Source organism: Helianthus annuus, chromosome 14 (assembly GCF_002127325.2).
Source record: "Helianthus annuus cultivar XRQ/B chromosome 14, HanXRQr2.0-SUNRISE, whole genome shotgun sequence".
Taxonomy (NCBI): domain Eukaryota; kingdom Viridiplantae; phylum Streptophyta; class Magnoliopsida; order Asterales; family Asteraceae; genus Helianthus; species Helianthus annuus.
The window spans coordinates 109,996,611-110,020,409 of record NC_035446.2 but is presented as its reverse complement, the minus strand read 5'-3'; the positions used below and the strand labels follow the sequence as shown (position 1 = coordinate 110,020,409).

The 23,799-nt window shown below is 34.4% G+C and overlaps 2 protein-coding genes across 2 annotated transcripts; one reads left to right on the top strand and one right to left on the bottom strand.

The window, feature by feature from the left end:
* Positions 1-7,803: 7,803 nt before the first annotated feature.
* LOC110905711 (lipid phosphate phosphatase epsilon 2, chloroplastic) lies at positions 7,804-9,276 on the top strand. Its single transcript, XM_022151253.2, has 4 exons — positions 7,804-8,015; positions 8,193-8,418; positions 8,871-8,944; positions 9,032-9,276. Exons 1-4 carry the CDS (start codon positions 7,863-7,865, stop codon positions 9,167-9,169), a joined length of 591 nt encoding a protein of 196 aa, XP_022006945.1. The 5' UTR covers positions 7,804-7,862; the 3' UTR covers positions 9,170-9,276.
* Positions 9,277-19,434: 10,158 nt separating this feature from the next.
* On the bottom strand, positions 19,435-23,110 carry LOC110908934 (mannan endo-1,4-beta-mannosidase 7). Its single transcript, XM_022153936.2, has 5 exons — positions 22,657-23,110; positions 21,970-22,164; positions 21,752-21,874; positions 20,996-21,186; positions 19,435-20,212 (listed from the first exon to the last, which is right to left on the bottom strand). The coding sequence occupies exons 1-5, from the start codon at positions 22,996-22,998 to the stop codon at positions 19,753-19,755; spliced, it is 1,311 nt and encodes a 436-aa protein (XP_022009628.1). The 5' UTR covers positions 22,999-23,110; the 3' UTR covers positions 19,435-19,752.
* Positions 23,111-23,799: the final 689 nt, after the last annotated feature.

Below are 23,799 nucleotides of genomic sequence, written 5' to 3'. Positions count from 1 at the left end.
CTCTCTCTATATATATATATATATATATATATAGGGTAAGGTTCATGCAAGAACCACCTTTATTACAAGAACCGTGAGAACTAATGTGAACACAACTAAAAATAGCTAAAAAAACCTAACCCCCACCTCCCCCCCCCTCCCCCCCCCCCCCCAAAAAAAAAAAACCTAACCCATCCCCAAAGCTAAATGCTAAAAATTAAAAAAAAATTGGCTACTAAAAGTAGCGATTTTTTGAAAAAAATATTAAAAAATATATGTTTTTTTAGCTATTTTTAGGTATTTTTGTTATGTTCACATTGGTTCTCGCGGTTCTCGCAATAAAGGGTGGTTCCTAACGGATACTTCTCCAATACATATATATATATATATATATATATATATATATATATATATATATATATATATATAGGAGAAGGTTTATTTGAGAAGAAAATTTAATTGAGAAGAAAAAGAACAAAGGGTAATTTTGTAAAACATTAAATAGTTTTTCACTTATCTCATTTATTATCATTTTTTACTAATTATTTAGTCATAAAGACTATTATCCTCCACACTAACTTTTTTTGCCTACACACATCAAAAAGTTGTCCTACATATTTTGAAATCCATCCTACACGTTGAAATTTATCTTACACAACTCGTAATTTATCCTACACAACTTCTAATTTATCCTACACTTTAAATTATTTTATTTTATTTTTTTAAAATATATATTTTGAATATAAGTTACAAAAAAAATTAATGTATTAGCTATTAAAGAAGAAGACTACAAATTAATGACCTATGTAGATTTACCAATATACCCTTATAGTAACATTAAATACTTATATTAAATAAAGTAAAATAAAACATTCTTATTAGTTGAAATTTGTTCTTTTTTTTTCTTACAAAAAAATTTCTTCTCATTTGAACTCTCCACTATATATATATAGGGGGCTGCTAGAATGAGAACCACCCCGAGTTGTAAGAACCGCGAGAACTACACCCCACGGAGCGCCGTTCGCCATGATTTTTTTTTACAAGTAGATGTGTGTATTATAAACACAGCCGTAAAAAATCATGGCGAACGGCGCTCCGTGGGGTGTAGTTTTTTACACCACAAGTTTGGTGTTTTTAATTTTTTTTCTTTTTTCTTTTTTTTTCACCAAACTTGTGGTGTAAAAAACTACACCCCACGGAGCGCCGTTCGCCATGATTTTTTACGGCTGTGTTTATAATACACACATCTACTTGTAAAAAAAAATCATGGCGAACGGCGCTCCGTGGGGTGTAGTTCTCGCGGTTCTTACAACTCGGGGTGGTTCTCATTCTAGCAGCCCCCTATATATATATATATATATATATATATTGGAGAGTTCAAATGAGAAGAAACTTTTTGTGAGAAGAAAAAAGAAGAAATTTCAACCAATAAGAATACTTCATTTTACTTCATTTAATATAAATATTTAATGTTACTATAAGGGTAATATGGTAAACCTATAAAGATCATTAATTAGTAGTATTTCTCTTTAATAGCTAACTACATTAAAATTTGTAACTTATCTTCAAAATATATATTTTTTCAAAAAAATAAAATAAAATAATTTAGAGTGTAGGATAAATTACAATGTGTATATGATAAATTACGGGTTGTGTAGGATAAATTTTAACATGTGTAGGGTATATTTCGAAAGGTGTAAGGTAACTTTTGATGTGTGTAGTAAAAAAAACAATAGTGTGAAGGATGATAGTTTTTATGACTAATTAATTAGTCAAAGATGATAATAAATAAGATAAGTGAACAAGTATTTAATATTTTACAATTCTACCATTTGTTCTTTTTCTTCTCAATAAAATTTTCTTCTCAAATGAACCTTCCCCTATATATATATCACACAAATGAGAACTAGTTAAGAATTGTGAGAATCACATAATACACTTGTACGTGATGCTTTCAATGTATTAAGTAAGCGTAAGATTTTCTATCTCCCACTAACTTGATTATATTTATATCCAATATGTATGAGTGAATTATGCAGTTCTCGTAATTCTTAACATATCGTTAGTTTTGAATATGTATGAGTGAATCATTTGGTTCTCGTAATTCTTAACATGTGAGCCCTCTTGTCGGGCTCAAGGACAAGGGCTTTGTCGTAGGGCAAGCGGTGCTCAAGGCAGAGGCGAGCAAAGTGGCAAAACATGAGAAAGCTTGCCGGGAGAATCAACATGTGTTTGTCCCGTTTGCGTTCGATACCTTTGGTGGTCTCGCTCCTGACGCTGTGCGACTCTTGAATCGGGTTCAAAAAGTCGTTAACAGTAACTCTTCGTCGCTAAAGGTTTCAAACTTTGTATTTAGTAGAATTGGTTTTTCTATTCAAAAGGGGGTGGCGGCACAACTTGTTGCCCGACTACCTGCCATTGCTTTGTAATTGCCCGTTTTCGTGTGGAAAGAAGTTGAATTAATAATGCTACAAAATAACATTAATACAAAAAAAAAAAAAAAAAGTTCTGAAAATAATGTGTCCCAATATATATGATGAATACGATAAGAACACATACTTTTCTGCCAGATTTTGAAAATCTTACCAAATCGTACTAATCAATCACCATTTAATCTATTGTTTTTAATGAAATGCTTACCTACTAATTATGTCCGAGAATTATAGTAACAAAACACATGTGTTACACACCTTTGTTTGGGTTACATGTGTTGTGCAGATAAGTTTGTTTAAGTTAGACGTTTCATTGTTGAAGGAGTTACGTACCAAACATCAACCCTTTAAAAATGTTATTTAAAGAGAAGCAATAAATTAAGAATATAAAATATTGGTATTTAATTTATTTTTTTTTACTTGTATGTTTCATTGATATTTAATTGATCATACTAGATTTAAACCAAAAAGTATAAATAATAACCAACTTGTTGTTTTTTGTCTCTCTGTGTCATAACTCATAAGTACATATTAACCATTTTTTACTTGATCAATGCTACATATTACTTCTTACACTTTTTATATTTTTGTTTATACCTTCTGATCATATGTATAGACTAAAGTTCATAATTGAACGTTTTAGTTTAGTTAAAAAAGAATTTAAGTATTGTTTTAATTTTAAAAGTTAGTAGCTATAATAATAAAAATAAATGAATACATGCATTATAGCTCATCATATAATTAATTCTACCTAAAGTAACTAAATTGTGTATTCTGATTTAAATTAAGATATTTAAAATTTGGCGTAATAGTTGCAAGGAAAATGCCTCATTAACCCAACCTTAAAGAATTTAGAGTCTGTTTGGTATGGGGTAATGGAATGGACGAAGGAATGGAATGGACGGGGTAATGGAATGGACGAGGGAATGCAATAGATCATTACCATTCCATATCTTGTTTGGTTACCATGTTAATGGAATTAATTATTATTGTGTATTGTTCGGTAGGCAAGAAAAACGGAGTGACAAAATTAGCGGTGAGTGGTGGTGGTGGTCGGTGGTAGTGATTGTGGGTGGTTATAGGTGGCGGTGGTGGGTGTCGGCGGCGGCGATGGGTGGTGGTGGTGGCGGTGCGGCGGTGACGACGAGTGGTGGTGGCGACAAGGTGGTCGTTGGTGGTGGGTGGCAGCAAAGGTGGCAGTTGGTGGCGGCGGCGGTTGGTGGTGGCGGTGGTGGTGGCGTCGACGATGGGGGTGGGTGGCGACGACGAGTGGCGTTGGCGGTTGGTCGCAGTTGTGGGTGATAACGGTGGTGAGTGGGTGGCGGCGGCGGTGGTGGCTGTCAAGGTGAGGTGGTGGCGGGTGGTCGCGATGGCGTCGGTGGTGGGTGGTGGTGGTGGTGGGTTGTGGCGAAGGTTGTGGGTTGTGTTGTTGTTGATGAATGGTGCAAGAGGGAATGGAATGGAAAAAAAAACATGGGAGGTGGAAGAAATGATTTTGAGGGAATTGAATGCCTTTTGGAATAGGTGATTCAATTCCATTGACCAACCAAACACTCTTTTCTTCATTCTCTCGTAATCACTCATTCCATTCCATCTCTCGTTCCTCCATACCAAACACTACCTAAATTGTGTTTTATTATTTTAGTTTAACCTTAAACATATATTATTCCATATATAAATTTGTGCATTATCACTTGTACTCCATGCTTAGGGGCTTTTTCAAAAAAAATTGATTTTACACTTTCAACCTTAAAGTTTTATCTTTTAAATTTTTACCCATTACTTGATTTTCTACTTTCAACCTTAAAGTTTTATCTTTTACATTTTAACCCATTTAAAATTTTTTACTTTTAACTCAAACTTTTTCATCTTTTGTAATTTAACACAATACTTTATTATTTACAACTTTGGTCCCCCATACTTTTTATCTTTCGCAAGTTTTTCGTTTTACATTTCGTTCTAAATTTTGTGAGTTAACATGTCGTAGCGTGCATGTGAGGTTCAATGTTTTTGCTCTATTTTCCCATATTTGACAGACCCGTCGCAACGCATCCATTTTTTTCCCTTTTGAAAAGTTCGCATCAATGGGTGGGTCCTAGATCGACTAAGTTATTATTTTCTACGTTTTACGTTTTTGGTTAATTTCTTCACATTACCACACTGTAACGGGTGTGCGTGGTTCAACGATTTAGTCTCCTTTTCGTTTAGTGTAATTTTTACCATTTTATCTATTTTTTACGATGTTGAGAGTCGATGTCGTTGTGGCATTGGTGCTACTTGGCACGGTTTTACGAACGTTTTTAACCTATTAAATTTTTTACTAATATTTTGTTTCGGTTTACCCCTATACTTCCTTTACTTAAAAACTATTTTTACGTGCATAATTTATGTACGGGTATGTATAAATATGATCTCTTCTACATTATGAATTAAACTTTTTTTATAGACGAGTCAGGTCAAATATAATACGTTTTCGTTTAAAGAAACCATTTTTACATGCATATTTTTATGTACGTTTTCGTATAACTTCAAGTTATTGTTCGATATGAATTTCATTTACTTTACGTTTGATCCAATGACAATGCTTATACAGGTTACACTGAATTCAACCGGATACGTCGAAATGTGTGTTTTCATATGGTTAATGCATCATATAACGTTTGGACTAATTCATTTAATGTTTACGATGTACCCCGCGCCGCAACGCGGGCGGGTTTTTAACCCTAGTTTTAATAAAAAAAAGTATATAGTTTGAGGTCAAGATATACTAGGAAGTTTGTTTGGGTAGTAAGAATAAGAAATAATATTGACCATCAATTGAGTTATAAATGGCTTAGATTAAATGGATATAACTGAACAAAAACAAGGAGGCGCGTGAGATTTCTAAGGGTATTCTAGTCCATCTAAATCAATAGTTTCATACGACATTATTTTTTTTTATAAAAATCGCACCATAAAAACGAGCGTTTTTATCTTTAAAACGAGCACACTCTTGCTATACTTTTGAAAAAAAAAGTTTTCGATAACCCAGATGCGTAAAACGCAATGGACAAAAACCACAAAAAAAATGTTTTTTTTTTTTCTAAAACGCAATGCACAAAAAACACAAAAGAAAGTGTTCTTTCTAAAACGCAATTGATAAAAAACACAAAAAAAAATGTTTTTTTTTTTCTAAAATGCAATAAATCAAAAACACAATACAAAGCTTTCTTTCTAAAACACCCATGCCCTAAAATTGAAGCATTGTTCACCAGTTCTTACACAGGACGTGTCTAAGAAATAAGACTAATCATGTGGCAACTAACAAAAGGTCAACTAATACAAATTTTAAGAAAGAGAGCAACAAGGTTATCATATAATAACCATAAATTCCTACACAAAAGCTAAAGCTTTGCTTTTCAAGCAAAGTGTTCTCAATTTTTTTCTATACAGACCAATTTCAACTTTCCTCACATGCAAAGTTAGCCACCAAACTTGTCCAAATATCATTATATCAACCAAGACTCCACAAAAGCTTTTAATAAGAGTTTAAGACAAATGAAACATGCTTTACTGGCAGCCAAATCTTACAATTGGGTTACCAATATGGATTACATATATTAAACACTTACACAAACAAAGATCCTATAACATATCAAACAACGTTAAAGAGAATAAAACATTCTCCAGTACATTTTGTTGACTTCCATGAGGATATTGATTTGAAAGTGTTTTTTTCTAAAATCAATGGATCAAAAACACAAAACAAGGTGTTCTTTCTAAAACACCATGGACTAAAAACACAAAAGAAAATATTCTTTCTAAAACGCAATGGACAAAAAACAAAAAAATATATATATATTTTCTAAAACGCAATGGATCAAAAACACAAAACAAAGTGTTATTTCTAAAACACAATGGACTAAAAATACAAAAGAAAGTGTTTATTATAAAACGCAATTAACTAAAAACACAAAAGAAAATATTTTTTCTACAACGCAATGGACAAAAAGCACACAAAAAATGTGTTTTTTCATTCGTTTGTAAAACGCAATAGACAAAAAAACTTTGTTTTTTCATTATTTTGTAAAACGCAATAGACAAAAAACACATAAAAAGGATGTTTTTTCATTCTTTTGAAAACCGCAATGGACAAAAAAACACACAAAAAAGATGTTTTTTATTCTTTTGTAAAACACAATTTTAAATGAAAGTTTAAACTGAAAACTGTTTTATAGTTTTCTTTGAGACATTTTGTCAAACACCTGGTGTGCAACTTTTTACAACTAATTTCTTAATAAAATTGGAAGAGTGAATTGCAAGTTTTGTCCTTTATCTTTAGGCCATTTTGCAAGTTTTGTCCTTTATGTTTAAATTTGACGAGTTTTGTCCTTTATGTTTAAAAATCAAGCACGTTTTACCCTTTGGGCCTTAAAAATCAAGCACGTTTTGTCCTTTATGTTTAAAAATCAAGCACGTTTTGTCCTTTATGTTTAAAAAATGAAGCACGTTTTGTCCTTAAAAATAAAGCACGTTTTGCCCCAAAGGGTAAAACGTGCTTGATTTTCAAACATAAAGGACAAAACTCGTCAAATTTAAACATAAAGGACAAAACTTGCAAAATGGCCTAAAGATAAAGGACAAAACTTGCAATTCACTCAAATTGGAACCAATAATGTTGCATGAACACAAGAATACAGCAAGAAAATTAGTAATCATATATATCTTCACTTTGCCTAGAAAATGTTTGAGAAATTTGAGAAGAGAAGTATCTGTTTCAATCGATTTCTCATGTTCCATCGCATTATGTTAAATTGAAAAAAATGAGAAATTGCATAAAAATAAATTGGGTTTCTTCAAAGAAATTGAAGAACACGTTGATTCAGTGTTTAAACCATTCATTGATGAAGAAAATCGTACTATGATGTAATTTTAGAGAGAGAAAGTGAAGGAAATGTTGAAGATTGTGGGTTTTGAAGATATGCAGAGAAAGATAAATAGAATAGATGAAAGGAGATTGACTAAAATGTTTTTTTTATGTTTTTTGTTATTTGTCACGTGTCCTCTTATTATTGCTTTCTACACTTTCTACCCAAATTAAACTTCCTATTTGATCAAATATATAAAATAGTTTAAATTTGATTTATCAAATGATGATTTATCAAAATAGTTTAAATTTGATTGGATCACGATCAATAATGATAGTCAAGAATCAAATATACAATTTTTAATTGGATGTACAAACAGTCTTCTTCCTTTCTTTCTAAAACTATACAAAAATATATAGAAAAAATATTGTTTATTAATGTATTTTTTGGGTGGTCTATAAATACAAAGCAATCACCCTCTTTGTATCTATGCAACATTCTTAAAACTCACCACCTTTTTTGTATTCTCTCCTTACAACCCAAGCTGTTCTCTAAATCTTTCAATTCTAGTTTGGATTTCCACACCAGCAGACCAAAGAATACGATGGTTGAGGCGCCGATTCGGGTGGTTGATGGTGATAAATGTAGTGATATGGTCGATACAGCGGTTGATGCTTTCGAACAGGAAGTTTTGATTGATAGTGGTAGTGAGTCTAATCGTCAAACAGCTTGTGTGCACATTGTTCTTAATCGTTCGGTTGGTGTTCCTGTTTCCTTCTCATCATTATGTTTATATTTGTTATCTATCATTTATAACATTATAATTTTTTTTAGTGTAACATTTTTTTTATAACAAACAGCTGATGTGCATTTCGCTATATCTTTCAAGCATGAGTTGGTTTAAGTAATTATGATTTCTTGATTTTGATTGCAGAGCATTTGGTGTGTTGCTGTAACATATTATGGGGTGATTCTATTGAGACAAGATGATCTGGCGCTGTCGGCTTTCGTGGGTTCTGTTTTGAACGTTCTATTATCTTTCACTTTGAAGCAGTTATTAAACCAGGAGAGACCTGTTTCTGAAGTGTGTTCTGGCCCTGGAATGCCATCTACACATGCTCAATCAATTTCATTTGCTGCCATATTCTTCATTCTTTCAAGTATGCATCTTTACCCCCCTTAAAATATAAGGGATGGCAATGAGACGGGTATCAGTAATCCAGTCCCATGCCCGGCCCAATACCATTCGGTATGTGTTGGGTAACTACATGTCGGGTGTGGATTATCATGTTAGTTTGTTAAAAATTACCTGTTAGGCTTACCTAATACATTTTTTTGCTATTTAGTTTTATTTAATTTTTGTTACCCAAGAAACTAGAAATTTAATAACTAATTCCATACTCGTCCCATACCCTTGAAAATTTTCGAAATTAATCTCATACCCGGTCCCATACTTAAATACCCATCTCATTACCTATCCTGAATGTTTCGGGTTGCGGGTTTGCCTGCCGGGTTTGAGTTAATTTGTTAGCCACCCCTAATCAAAAACATTGTTTTTGTAATTGGTTCCTGATTGTAAAGTTGTTAACTTAGATTTTGATTCTTGACACAGTTATTGGATGGCTGGGATTAAATGGACTTTCGGTCATGCTCATTGTTCTCGTTATCGCAATTGGTGTATATTTTGTATGTATACATATCTGATATCTCCTAAGCTCTTTATATATAGCACATCAATGATTTTTCCTAATGTTGTATTGCTTTTGCATGTAGTCGTGGCTTCGTGTTCTACTATGTTATCACACAACTAGCCAAGTGGTTGCGGGTTTGGTGGTGGGGTCTGTTTTTTCTGTCTTATGGTTTTGCACCTGCGATGAGATGATATATAACTCGGTTTTGTGGATGAGATGACAGGCTCTTGTTCTTGGCATTAGTATCGTCTTGACAAAAGATGATTGTTAATGAATGTAGATATACAAATAACATAATACGTGATTACATGTCAATTGTTTGTTAAACTGTGCAATTGGCCTAGATATGTCTAGTGCAAAGAAGAATGTTGTTAATATACATCATCTTGTGTACTTTGTTCATTAAAAAACAGATATTTGTCATACTTTTACCTTTATATATAAAAAGTTAGTTACCTCACATATAACTGTTGGCGGTAATTCCCGACTCATCACAAGTAGGTGATGTGAAAGGGTGTCAAAGGAGTTCAAGTCATAAGTCGGTGAACTTGAGGGATCAATGTTGACAAGTTGGTCATAATTGGTTAAGTTTCCTAATTATATTATAATTATATTTGGTAATGTCTTGGTCACCAAGTTAGGGTAGTCTATATAAACCAAGGTAAGATAGACATTATTAAAAGGTCAAGAGAAGATAAACCGAGTTATTGTTTATGAGTTATTGTAATCAAGTTTTTTGAGTTATATTTTCTTGGTTATAATAAAAGTTCTTGGAGAGTTATTCCATTCGTTCTTGTTCTTCTGTTTGATTATTCGATTGGGACTTGAATTGGTATCAGAGCCAAGTTCAATCATCGATATCAAACAAGTACTCAACAAATCGGCGGCTAAGGTATCAAGGGTCATTGATCTGTTGAGGCTCCTCGTGGCAGCAGGAGTGATTAGAAACGAAACAAGTTAGTCGGACTTGTTTGTTCCAAGGGCAACGATACTGGTTTGTCGGAGCAGCGGCGCGGTACCGTTACGACGGCGGACAACGAATAGTTGTTCGCGTGGTGACAGCTCGGAAACAAGTTGGGTTTTCCGATCGGTGTTCTTCACAGGGAATCCGGTTGTTTTTGTTGGAGTGGGTTTCGTTTTGTTGCAAACAGAACTCAAGTCTCAACATAAGGGTGAAGGGGGTGCTCACCTAATAGGTGAGTCCCCTCTCTTACGCCAAACCAATCCCCGTGTGCCACGTCAACTCCCCTCTTAAACTCCCCTAACACCCCAATTTGATGGCGCCACTCCCCTCTTAGGTGAATTGGTTTTTTTTTTAAAAAAAAAAAAAAAAAAAAGGAAAGCTGTGATTGGTTGATTTGATAGGGACCACCTTCTCTTTCCTCTCCTCTCATCGGTGCCTCTCCCACGAATTTCCTCCCCTCTCATCGGTCCCCGAGTGATTGGCGCCACCCACCGATCGGCACATTCGGTCCCCGAAAGGGGTCACCGAACTGTGCCCCGCACACCCTAAGGACAATAGTTGTTAAAAAGGTGTGCACAAAAGTCAACTAGTTAATCTTTTGCACATGAAGGTTATCGAAAAAAAAAAACAAATAAAATAATTTTTTTAAGCAATTAAAAGGGAATTGTTTTAAGTTATTAAAGGGTTGTTTTTTTTCTGTTGGTCTAGTCTCAACGCAGTAACAGAAAGAAAAAAAAGGTTAAAAGAGATATTTAATTCTCAGTGTGCTTAATTTTCGAGACCGCATAAATAAGCAGGTTTATGTGGGAGGGGGGATAAAATTGGTACTCTCTAACAAGTTGGTTAGAGTCACTATCTAAGTATCTAATTCAGGATTTTTTTTATCCGGGTTTTTCGAGAGGTATTCGTGATCGGGTTTGCGAGCAAACGCGTTCGTTTCTGAAAAGCTGTTTTAGACTGGACGGTTTGTGTTTGTTTTAAATCGACAAGGAGGTTGTTTTTTGGTGCTGATTTGAACGAGTATGGTTCAAAGTCTTTGGGTTAACCAAGTTGCTTTAATCAAGTAATATTTTTTGGGTTGACCGGGTTTGGGTTTGACCGAGGATTAAACAAAGGTTTGAGTTGACAAGGAAGAACCGACCGGGAGGATCAAGACCAACAAGAGGATTGGTAAGAAGATCAAAGGGCCAATCGAGTTTCTTCAAGAAGTCGCCACCCATGTTTTAGTCATGTTTTAGTCACGAGGTTTGAATCAAGATGAGTCTAAATTCTAAGGGAACGTGTTATGATCTAAGAAAGCTAGTGTTTGCTCCAGATCGCAGCCGAGTCAATGGTGGTGCGAGTTCTTATGACCAAAGGACGAGTCGTGGAAAAAGGACTAGTCGAGTACAAGGTCGCAAGAATGTTCGAGCTAGGAAAGAGCCGAAAAACACAGCTAGAGATCAAGATGAGTTTATGAGAATCAAGACAAAGAAGACATGTTGGAGCCTACTTATTTCGAGTCGGAAATTAAGGGGGTGATTGTTGGCGGTAATTCCCGACTCATCACAAGTAGGTGATGTGAAAGGGTGTCAAAGGAGTTCAAGTCATAAGTCGGTGAACTTGAGGGATCAATGTTGACAAGTTGGTCATAATTGGTTAAGTTTCCTAATTATATTATAATTATATTTGGTAATATCTTGGTCACCAAGTTAGGGTTATATGGTAATGTCTTGGTCACCAAGTTAGGGGTAGCCTATATAAACCAAGGTAGGATAGACATTATTAAAAGGTCAAGAGAAGATAAACCGAGTTATTGTTTATGAGTTATTGTAATCAAGTTTTTTGAGTTATATTTTCTTGGTTATAATAAAAGTTCTTGGAGAGTTATTCCATTCGTTCTTGTTCTTGTGTTTGATTATTCGATTGGGACTTGAATAACAACATTCTAGGTTGTTTATATGATGTTGGTGACTAGTGCGATTAGGTTGGAGGGTGTGGTATAAAGTCCCTATAGGCTTTATCACGCCACATCAGTGTCATGTTACATAGGGGGCTTTAAAGCTCATCCTTTTAACTTGTATGCAATGGTTTAAAGCCCCCTATTAAACAAAATACAAAAAAATAAAATAAAGAGAAAAGATTTGATTGGTTGATATCATATGGGCCCCACCAGCTTTTCTCTTTAACACGTTAGCACGCTGGCAGGAATGCCATAGCTCCCCCCTTGTTAACGATGGTGGTGTGGTTGATGCCGCCCCGGGGTGCTAAAATGGCTGACATGGCGGGGTGGCGCTAAGCCACACCCTGTGGCCTTACTGTCCCTATTGTTGAAGGGGCGTCGTCAATTGACAATGTGGATGTTGCACGCGCTATTTCAGAGGTGTATTCGTCACCTATAATCACGAAACATAGTTTTTCGAATATCATGTTAGTTGTCTTTTTCCTTCCCTACACGTCAAACCAACCCCATGAGTTCCATCATTAGAACAAGAGTGTTGATTAATTCCAACATATAGTATGTTAATATGTGATGAAGATACATGATCAGTGCATTTTATATATACACGCCATTGGATATTAACTATTTTATAAATGCATCAATGTTATTATTATAAATTATATTACATTTATTGTTTTTATATTTTTTAAGTTTCAAAATGAGGAAAAAGAAATGTTATATTTATAGTAAAAGAAAACAAGTATATGGTAAAAAGTCTCAACTTCAAATTATTTTGAAAACAGTTTGGTGATTACTATTTAGCTAGCAATATAAATGGGGATTAATTAAGTTAGCTTGATATTGTAATCACTGTATTTAAAGGAAATTGGAAACCAACAGTGGACTTGCGTTTCAAAAAATAAGATTAATTAGTGGGCTGAGATATAAATTTGAAAAATAAGATTAATTAGTGGGCTGAGATATAAATTTAATTGGATTATAAGACCATGTGTAGTAGTGAACTAACATAATGCCCTCATCATGGGGCATTATCCGACACGTGGCATCCTAGTAAGCGTTGGTGCATTATAGCAAAAGTGGCGTAGTGGGGCATTATCCAATAATGCCCCTTCAAATCAATAAACAATTATTTTTTTTATAGAGAAAAGAAAAAAAAAAAAACAAATGGCACTACACTTGAAAGTCTCCCATTGGCCCATGCATTTGACCCATACACATGCATTTGACCCATCCATATTAAAACGCCCAGCTTGCCTCCAATTTAGCGTGATTTTTAAAACGCCCAGCTTCAAATTTTTTGAATTATAACGCCCAAAACGCCCGGTGTAGTGGGGAGAGGGGCGTTTTGAGGCGTTTTTTTTCAATTTTTTTTAAAAATCACGCCCCACTACACATGGTCTAATATTATGGAAAAAGAATAGATGGGCAATTATGGGCTGCAATTTTCTAATAAGAAAGAAGTGAATGGATGGCAAGTAAATATTAATTGGGCTTTTGATGGGCTACTAGACCGAAAATGAATTAAAAAGAAGCGTTAAATACTATTTTTTTTCTTGTGGTTTGCTTAAATATATCTCAGTTTAAAAGATCTTTTTTGACTTTCTTAATTCGATAGTTTGGTTTTTATATCAACTAGGGTTATCATCCGCTAGGTTCGAAACATAGATAAAAATAAACAAATCGCAAGAGTTAAAGTAGTTTGATGTTTTAGTTAAGGGGTTAAACATGTCACTATTAAAGTTAAGAGGCTAAAGTTGTTTATTGATAAAGTTGAAGGGCTAAAGTTGTTTCGGTTAGGGGCTAAACATGTCATTATTAAAGTTGAGGAGCTAAACATGTCATTATTAAAGTTGGGGTAATAAAGTTGTTTATTATTAAAGTTGAGGGGCTAAAGTTGTTTGATCATTGATGTAGTAAAGGGGTTAAATATGTAATTATCAAAACTGAGGGGTTAAATATGTCATTATTAAAGTTGAGAGGCTAAAGTTGTTCTATTATTAAAGTTAAGGAGCAAAAGTTGTTTTCGTTAAGAGGCTAAATATGTCATTATTAAAGTTGAGGGGGATAAACATGTCATTATTAAAGTTGAGAGGCTAAAATTATTTATTATTAAAGTTGAGGGGCTAAAGTTGTTTAAAATTTTGGTCCAGTCCATTAATCCAAATTTTTAGTTTTTTTTTTTTTTTTTTCTGAAAAGATGAAGTTACCCTTAGCGCATTTTTAAACTAATATTATATCTTTCTATACTAATAAATGACGGAATTTGTTATTTTTATGTAACTCATTCAAAAAAAATGTATACAACTTCTTACATTAGTCTAAAACAAATTTACATAGCCGTAACGTTCTCAAACTGGTGACGTCATCAGTTTTGTAAACCAAATTTACATCGGTGTACGACGAACTTACATGTCAAATAAATGTCGGCTCGTCAATGTTTTTTTATTTTTTTATTGGATAAATTACACTTTTCGTCCTTTATGTTTGTATCGGATTGCAATGGATGCCCTTTAACTTTAATAATTACAGTAACAGTCCTTTATTTGTAAAACTCATTACACTATATGTCCTTTAGCATTAACTTGGTTAAAATTTTCAATTAAATCTAGATACATAAGGGCAGTTTAGTAAAATATATAAAAACTATTTAATAAATATAACAAAAACAAAATTTTACCACCATCATCATCATCAATTCATCATGATATTCAAACTGTAGTGACAGAGAACTCAACTCGATGAAATTTTCATGATATTCACTTGCAGTGACAGAGAACTCAACTCAATGAAATTTCAATGTTCAATCAAACATTTTTCTACATCATATACATAAACAATTTTCGAACATACTACAATGAAATTTAATTTGCAATCTAACATTTTTAAAACCTACTAACCAAACAAATCAAACATATACAAATAAAACTTCAACCCTTATTAAAACACAATAATCTCGCAACAAATCAATCACCACTGTGTTCTTCAGCTTCGACCACATCTGAAACCCTCTACACTATCATCGTCTGCTTCAGTTCTGAGGGTTTCAATGGTGTTTAGATGGGTGCTTCAGATTAAAGGGTTTCCGGGGTGTTTAAAGGATTTCAGATCTGAGGTTTTCAGAGTGCCGTCTGACCTAACCAGCACCATCGCATAAACACCACCGCCATCGGCCCATCGCTGCCTATAAATCCCCAACCCGAATCGCGTCAAACGCCAGATCTAGTGGTTCAGGCGCGGGAATGCTAATGGTTATGAAACTTAAGGTTTGATTTCAATTTGTAGAGAGAGCGGTTTCAAGCGCCGGGATGCCTATGGTGGTGGTCTTTGGTGGTTCTGGTGTTAGAGAGGGTGAGAGACAGAGAGATCGAAGTGGTGGAGGTTGTGATATGCAGATCGAAATTTGGGGGTTTGTTTAACATTTTATAAGTTTTAAAATGTTGTCTTTTTTATTAAATACTTCAAATATTATTAGGTAAAAGGACTAACTTACCCTTATATAACTACATTTAACTGAAAATTTTAACTAGGTTAGTGCTAAAGGACCTAGGTTGTGATGGGTTTTACAAATAAAGGATTGTGATTGTAATTATTGAAGTAAAGGACATCCATTGCAATTCTATACAAACATAAAGGACGAAAAGTGTAATTTATCCTTTTTTATTTTTTTCACATATATCTTAGTTAGATGTTAATTTACGTTTGTGCAAAATTTGGTTGAAAAACTCGCACGAGAACCTTAGATGTGCAGTTTGCTATGATTCATTTATAAAACTAGGATTATGACCCGCCGCAATGCGGCGGGGATTCTTTATTTATAACTAAGTCGATCTACGACCCACACGTTATGTTAAACCTGTCAAACGGGGTAAAAATAGACGATGTAAAAACGTTCACCCACACACGCACGTTGCGTCGTGTTAACTCGCAAAATTTAGAACGAAACGTAAAAACGTTAAGCCAAAGACGCACGCTGTGATATGTTAAGTCACAAAATTTAGAACCAAGCATAGAGCGCAAAATTTGCGGAAAATGAAAACTATAAAGGACCAAAGTTGAAAGTAAAAAAAAGTTATGAGGATAGATTGTAAAAGATAAAAAGTTTTGGGCTAAAAGTAAAAAACAAATAGTTTTGGGTTAAAAGTAATTTAGAAATACTTTTGGGTGAAAAGTAAAAAAAAATTATTTTTTTTTGGAAAACCCCCAAAGCCAACGTTACGACAACCATATGCATAACAATTTTTTCTTTGAAAAATCCCCAAAGCACACCCCGCATTGCGGCGGGGCGTAAAACGGTGTCAAATAGTACTAATGTCACACAACCGTCATCGACAACCAACACTGACTCGACCTATAATATGCGTATTGCGACGAACCTGTCAAACATGGAAAAATAGAGGTAAAAACGTTGAACCACACATGCACGTTGCGTCGTATTAACTCGAAAATTTTAGAACTATACGTAAAACGAAAATTTGCGAAAGATGAAAAGTATAAGTGATAAAAGTTGTGAAGTTAAATTGTAAATAATGAAAAATTTTGGGTTAAAGTTAAAAAAAACAAATTATGTAGGGTTAAAATTGGAAAATGTACAAACCTTTGGGTTAAAACAAAAAAATCAAGTTTTTTTTTTAAAAACACCCAAAACACAACTTACAAGTTCTTATGCACAAAAAGTTTGCTAATTTATATAGGTTTTAATTGATCAGTAGGTAATGTGTATGTAAATAATCGAATACTTTAATCAAATATCTTGTTAGAAAGTTGAAATCCTACTTACTTGAGTGATATTTGTATTAGACCATTTAATCAAGTTTCAATCATATGCATGTAATTTCTATTCATTTTAGTATAATTGTTCTTGCATTGATCTGACAGGCGGTTTATGGCATGTCACCTGATCGTGCCCAGTATACCCTAGTTAGTTTAAGCAAGGATCGGATGGTTGGTGTGTAAGTACATTGATCATGATCTAGGTAGGATCGAGATAAGCTATGTCTATATCTTTGTATTCGTTTTGGTGTGATTGTTCTTGCATTTGATTATATAATCAAACAAGACCTGTAATACCAAACACATGTTCATTGCGGATACAATAACCTACTTAGTGTAACTACCTAGGTTATTTAGGTTTTTAAATGACTTAATGGTTGTCATCAATCAATACTAATAAGCGTCAATATTCAATAATGGTTTGCAAGTTTTCACATCTCACTCATAGCGAAACTTAAAATGAAAACACATTTTTATCTCCATCCTTGAGCTTGCGGTTCGTCATCTTCCCATGGGCATCCTCAAACATTGTCATATACACAGTTTTCGTCTCAGAAAAAAAACACCTCTATCATTATAAAACAAAAGGAAAAAAGGGAAAACAAGTATACACATCTGCGAACAACATACCTTTATCATCAAGAGTATAAATGGTACACTTGTCAGGTTTATCCCACAACCGGCTCATCCCAACCGCCGCCAACGCTGCCTCCTTGATCACATTGATGGGCACAGGGCTCTGTGTCAACAAGTCAAACCAACGCGTCTTCTCATACGTCTCCGATCTTAGCGACGGAAGCTCATGGTCACAGGAGTTACATCAGAAAAAATATAAAAGAAATTAGACCTCCAATCATGAAAGCTCGATGGAGGTTATCACATAAGAGACAAAAAGGACAGTCGATAACGACGTCTGGCCAATCACGTCCCGGTGAAATCCTGTTCCTCCTGGCCTCCACTAAAGGTGATCAGAGAAGAGACCACAAGTACATTCCAACGTCGACGTTTATCCAATGTTGTTCCGCGATTACACACCCTCCTCGGTTATCACTGCCAGCTTGAAGGGGACAACAGGGATATCCTGAAAACGACGTCTAGTCCAATACCTTCTCACCATCCCAGCTATAAATACCACACTTCTCCTACGGGTGAAATCATCTCATTCTCTTTATTCCCACTCTCACTTATACTTAAAAGAGATATACTTATTCTCACGGGGTGGAGATACAATAGGAAGTTTATTTGGCTAGGAAGGATAGAAAAGAGGCGCGTGAGTTTGTTCAAGGGCATTCTAGTCAATCCAAGCCAATAGTTTCTCTCTCCTCCAATCCCCCCCATTTTTTAAACGTTAATAACTCTTTCATACGACATTATTTTTTTATAAAAATTGCACCAAAAAAACGATCGTTTTTTTATCTTTAAAACGAGTATACTATTGCTATATTTTAAAAAAAAATTAAACCCAGTTGCGTAAAACGCAATAGAAAAACAACGTAAAACGCAATGAAAAAAAAAACCTAAAAAATGACATTTTTCTAAAACGCAATGCACCAAAAACACAAAGAAATGACTTATTTGTAAAACGCAATGGCCAGAAAACACATAGAAATGTCTTATTTGTAAAACGCAATGGCCAGAAAACACATAAAAAAGTGTTTTACCTAAAACGCAATGCACCAAAAACACAAAGAAATGACTTATTTGTAAAACGCAATGGCCAGAATACACTTAAAATGTCTGTTTTCTAAAACGCAATGGACTGAAAACACATAAAAAAGTGTTTTACCTAAAACGCAATGCACAAAAAACACAAAGAAATGTCTTATATGTAAAACGCAATGGACTGAAAACACCTAAAAATGTGTTTTACCTAAAACGCAATGACTAAAAACACTTAAAAATGTGTTTTTTTCTAAAACGCAATAGCCAGAAACCACATAAAACTCTCTTATTTCTAAAACGCAATGGACACATAAAACTGTCTGTCACTGTAAACTGTCTGAATTGTCTACGAATTACTGTCTTCGAAATGAGCCAATTCTGGAAAATTAATTTTTCTGATGCGTTTTTAGCTCAACCCCAGCCAGGGGCTCTGCCCCTTGGACCCCGCCAGGGGCTGCCGCCCCTGGGACCCCGCTACCGGGGGCTGCCGCCCCCGGACCCCCGCAAAGATCGTAAAACGCAATGATTAAATCAAAAACCTAGATCATGAAAATGAAATTAAAGAATTTCTTACATGGATTGAAGCCGATTTCTTCATCAATTGACGAAATTTGAATGATAGAAACACTTATCAACGCTCGAATCGAACGAATCGAGTGATTATCTCCAAAATCACCGGAAAAACGAGATTTTTTTTATGAAATTAAACTGGGTTTTCTTCAAAAAAAAGCTGAAGAACACGTTGATCGGGTTCTGAATCATTGATTGGTGATGAAAATCGCACTATAACGTAGTGATTATTGAGATAGAAAGTGAAGAAATAGTTGAAGATGGTGGGTTTTTGAATTTACTGGGTTTTGAAAAAGGAAGAAGAAGGAGTTGGATTGACTAAAATACCCTTTCTCTTTATTTTAAAATTTGTCACATGTCATAATCCTATGGCTTCTATCCTTCCTAGCGAAAATTAACATTTGATCTTTTCCCTATTCTCACGTCCAAAAATTGTTACAATAAGAACACCCAAGCCTATATTTAAGCCCTCCACTATATGGGTTACTATATCTGTACAACTACCGTAACCCTTAGCTTTAGTTATCAATAAACATTCAACTATATCTCAAAGTTCTAAGTTCTGAAAGTATCATAACAACACGAACTCTTTTAATATTAAATTTGCAAATTCAGTTACATATACATGTTGATAAACTTAAATACCAACAAACACGAATTACAACATATTAATTAATTTCAAACAAACATAAAGTTTCCATCTTCGATGTCACTAGTACAAGATTCAAAACCACCCTCCTGGATGTACATTTTGCATCTCTAAGAGAGAACAACACAAACGTGTATTTTTTTTTTTTTTTTTGAACGGCAAACAAACCCAAACTATTTTATGAGATCAATTATAAATTATGCCTCACGAGTTTTTGTAACAAAAACCAAAAGTCACCGGTTATCGTTAGTTTCCAATCGGCTTCACGCCTCGTTTCCAAGCGAGCCATTGAGCCCGCCTAGCGGCTTTAGCCCTCTTCCACCTCTGCACGTTTCTCATCCTAGCGAATATTTTTCTAATCTGGTAAAGCCGGCGCCCCTGCTGGCCAATAATATTAGCCGTTGAGGTCGCTCGGCTCAGAACTACGTCATACCCATCACCAAAAGAGTCCATTCCTTCAGCTAGGAGCTGCCAGAACAGACCGCCGGCTGCAGCTCCACCGTGTTTAGCCGAAAGATATATGTTATTGTAGACCAAGTTATACAGTTGGTCTCTTTGGTACGGGCTAAAGTTCGGATCTTTAGCCGATTTTCCAAATTCGGTCAAGAGTAATGGTTTCTTGAGGACGTATTGGGCATCATAAATGTGGGTTCTTAGCCAATTGCTCAGGAAATTGAGCTGAGTTTGATCATCATAGCTTGTTAACCTGGTTCAGTAGTAGATTGATAAGTTGCATAGTATGAATGAATGAATGTTAGCCGAGTTTATTATCTGTTATAGTTATTGTTATTTGATTTATCAACTATTTGTAACTTGTGTGTTAGTAATTATTTTATATCTGTTTTGAATAGGGTCAGGCTAAACGTACCCCTTACGCTTAATGCACCTATTGCCAATTGCTTGTTAACCCTTTTGAATATTATGATATTACTTTATTAGACAAAAAATCAAATACAAATACCCTTATCATACAAAACATACGAATAGGGTGAAAAGGTAAAAAAAAACGCGGTGGCATTTTCGTAATTATTTACTCGTAGAGTAATTATCGAAATTACCCTACAAATGATCTTGTAGGGTAATTTTGTAAAATGTTCTTGTAGAGTAATTTTGATCTTGTAAGATAATTTTGATCTTGTAGGGTAATTTTATAGAGTATCATAATTACTCTACAAATGTATCAAAACTACTCTGCAAGTTTCAAAATTACCCTACAAGAAGTTTTTACAAAATTACCTTACAAGATCATTTATAGAGTAATTTTGATAATTATCAAAATGGCATCGCGTTTTTTTTTTTCCATGCCTTTCGTACGTTTTGTACAATAAGACTGTTTATACGTGAACTTAACTCTACTTTATTATCTCATTGGTGAGTTAGATTTATCGGTATCATTTTGTACTGTAATCTCTCTATATAAACAGATCTAGTTACGAGTTATTCGAGACAGTTACATTCGCCGTAAGTTGAAGGTAAAATGGGAAATTACCATTGGTCTGGATACGAGTGGAGGGTGGCGAAATCGATGCCAGGAATTTGGTTGTTTGAGATAAAATCGGTTCCAACATTGAAACCAGGATTCTGGCGACCGTTTTCGCTGTAAAAGCCCTCGAGCCCTGCTTCTAGCAAGTGGTTTCCGTCTATCGATTTCACATGTGCAGCCATTTCTGTAATCCAGGCCTGATCATGAGATAAAATGTAATTAGAAATAAAATGTGAATCATCTTCACTTTTTATTTTCTTTTTTTTTTTATAATTACCGGTAATTTTGTTACATTAACATGTAATTAGAAAGAAAGAAAATTGAAGAAAGTGACATTTTTTTTAACTTTGTAGGAACATATGTTAGGAGACAAAACAACATGTTACGTGTGAGTTTTGTTGATTTCAGGACATGTGAGATCTGAAATCAACTGTCGGTGTTGTGTGACCATTGGTGCCATGCCACCCAATGACGTGGTTCAGGGAAATTATTTCAAGACAGAGCAACACCAGGAACTTGTGGCTAGAAACCATGCATCATGCATCTTTCATTTTCTTGAATCTCAAATTGGCTAATTTTTTTTCTTTTTAGTTGCTAAAAACTTGACTAGTTGTTGTATTTACGTATTATATACTTCTTATAACATGAATTAATTTGAAACCCTTTTTTTTACTTTACTAATTCTTCATCATAAATTGACTTATTTGTCACCAAAAATCAATAAGTCAATAACAAGATTAACACAAAAAGTCAAACAAGAACCTGAATAGTTCCTCCTGATGTATCAGAAGTGCATCTGGGCTCATTCATAAGCTCCCAAGCCATGATTGTAGGGTCATTTTTATACACAACTCCAGTGATTGTATTGTACCTATTGAGTACAGTCTACATAATAACAAAAAAAAAAAAATGAGAAAATGATTTTAAAAAATATTAAAAAGAATGTAAGTTTTTTTTAGGATAATAAGTAAGTTCTGCACCTTCACATGGTTCTTGTAGAACCCCTTAGCAACAGGGTTTGTAAAGAAATCATCATCAGATGTTAAGTACTGGCCTTGACTTCTAGCCCAATTCACATACTGCTTTTTGCCACCCATATTTTCATAGTTGTTTACCATACTCAAAATTAGCTTGATCCCAAATCTTCTTGCTTCAGCCACCACAAAATCTAACCCCTTTTCAAACCCCACAACAAGATCAAGAAAATGTCATCACCCACATACCCACCAATAAAAAAAAATCATATTTTTTTTTCAAGAAAATCTTGAAAATTCAAGAAAAGGCCATCACTCTCATACCCATCAATAAAAAAACATTTTTTTTCAAGAAAATCTTGAAAATTCAAAAAATGCCATCACTCTCTTACCCACCAGTAAAAGCAAATTTTTAAAGCAAATCTTGAAAATTCAAATAAATGTCATCACCCTCATAGCCACCAATAAAAAAACATATTTTTTGAACAAATCTTGAAAATTCAAAAAAAAAAAAAATGTCATCACTCTTATACCCACCCATAAAAAAATCTTTTTCAAGAAAATATTTAAAATTCAAGAAAATGGCATCACCCTCATACCCACCAAGAAAGAACATTCTTTCAAATATTTTTTGAAAAACCAAGATATGATGATCATAAATAAGCAGAAAAATGCATAAAAAAAATGATGTACCTTGAACATTTGCTCATTGTAAGAACCAGGGGAGTATTGTAAAGGAGTGACACCCCCATCACTAAAAGCCCAAGTTCTTGCAATAGAGAGGCCATGGGAAGATGCATCTTGAAAGGCTGCTGTAACTTTGGATCTTTGAGAAGGGTCTGAGGCTAAAACCATCAACCAATAAGCATTAAAGCCATTTGCATAATAAGGGCTACCATTTAACATGAAATGCACCCCACTTGTTGTAATGAATCCACCATTTGTGGTTCTTACTGCCTCAGTTTCAAGAAAAGTGTTGTGGTTTTGTATCAACAGAGCAATAAGAAAGATAGATAATGCTAAATGTGTCTTCATTTTCTTTCTCTCTCTCTCTCTGTCTAGAGTTGTATGAGAAATTTATGTAAGTTTTGAGAGGAAAGTAGCAGTTTTTAAGGGGTTGTGAACCAATAAATGTAGGGTGTGGGTGTCCTTGGAGCTTGGAAAGGAGATATAAATGATAGGGTTGTCTGTCTCTATAGCTGCTAATTAATGGCTAGAGTAGAAACAGTAAATCAATGTCATATTTAAGATTAAAAGTATTATAACATTTTTAATTAGAGTTAATTGACAAAATCGTCCATGAGGTTTGGGCATGTTTACCATTTTCGTTCAAAATGACTTTTTTGTACCAAATAGCCCCCCACGTTTGTAACTTTTTGCCATTTTCATCCAAATGCCTAACTGGGTTAGAAAAACCGTGTGATGAGAGGGTTTTTTTTTTTTTTGAAATTTCACAAGTACAGGGCCTGAAATGTAATTTCTTTTTAAACCTAAAACCATCATCCTCTTCTTTCTCTCTGTACAACCTTCAAAACAAACCATCAACTACAATTCACACAGTTACTCACCTCCACCGTGTAATGCTCATTGTTTTGTGTATTTTTGCCTGTGATTTGTAGTTTGGAGGGCTTTTGGTAACCGGAATGTCACCTTCTAAGCTTGAAGAACGAGATGGAGATATCATGTTCAGAATCAGAAGAAGAAGGCTAGATCAACACGTGAAATTCGTAAGAACTTCCGGCCGTTGATGAGTTCGCCAGCGACAAATCCGATGGAGGATCTCATCTGTGCTGTGATACAACTTTTGACCAGCTTCGTTCAACAAATTTCCGCTTG

Excerpts from the sequence above, each read along its gene's own strand:
- LOC110905711 (XM_022151253.2), top strand. The coding sequence starts at position 7,863 with ATGGTTGAGGCGCCGATTCGGGTGGTTGATGGTGATAAATGTAGTGAT. Across the intron at positions 8,016-8,192 it reads ACATTGTTCTTAATCGTTCG|AGCATTTGGTGTGTTGCTGT; the intron begins GTTGGTGTTCCT and ends TTTTGATTGCAG. Across the intron at positions 8,945-9,031 it reads TCGCAATTGGTGTATATTTT|TCGTGGCTTCGTGTTCTACT; the intron begins GTATGTATACAT and ends TTTTGCATGTAG.
- LOC110908934 (XM_022153936.2), bottom strand. The coding sequence starts at position 22,998 with ATGAAGACACATTTAGCATTATCTATCTTTCTTATTGCTCTGTTGATA. Across the intron at positions 22,165-22,656 it reads ACAATGAGCAAATGTTCAAG|GGGTTAGATTTTGTGGTGGC; the intron begins GTACATCATTTT and ends GGGTTTGAAAAG. Across the intron at positions 21,875-21,969 it reads TCTACAAGAACCATGTGAAG|ACTGTACTCAATAGGTACAA; the intron begins GTGCAGAACTTA and ends GTTATTATGTAG.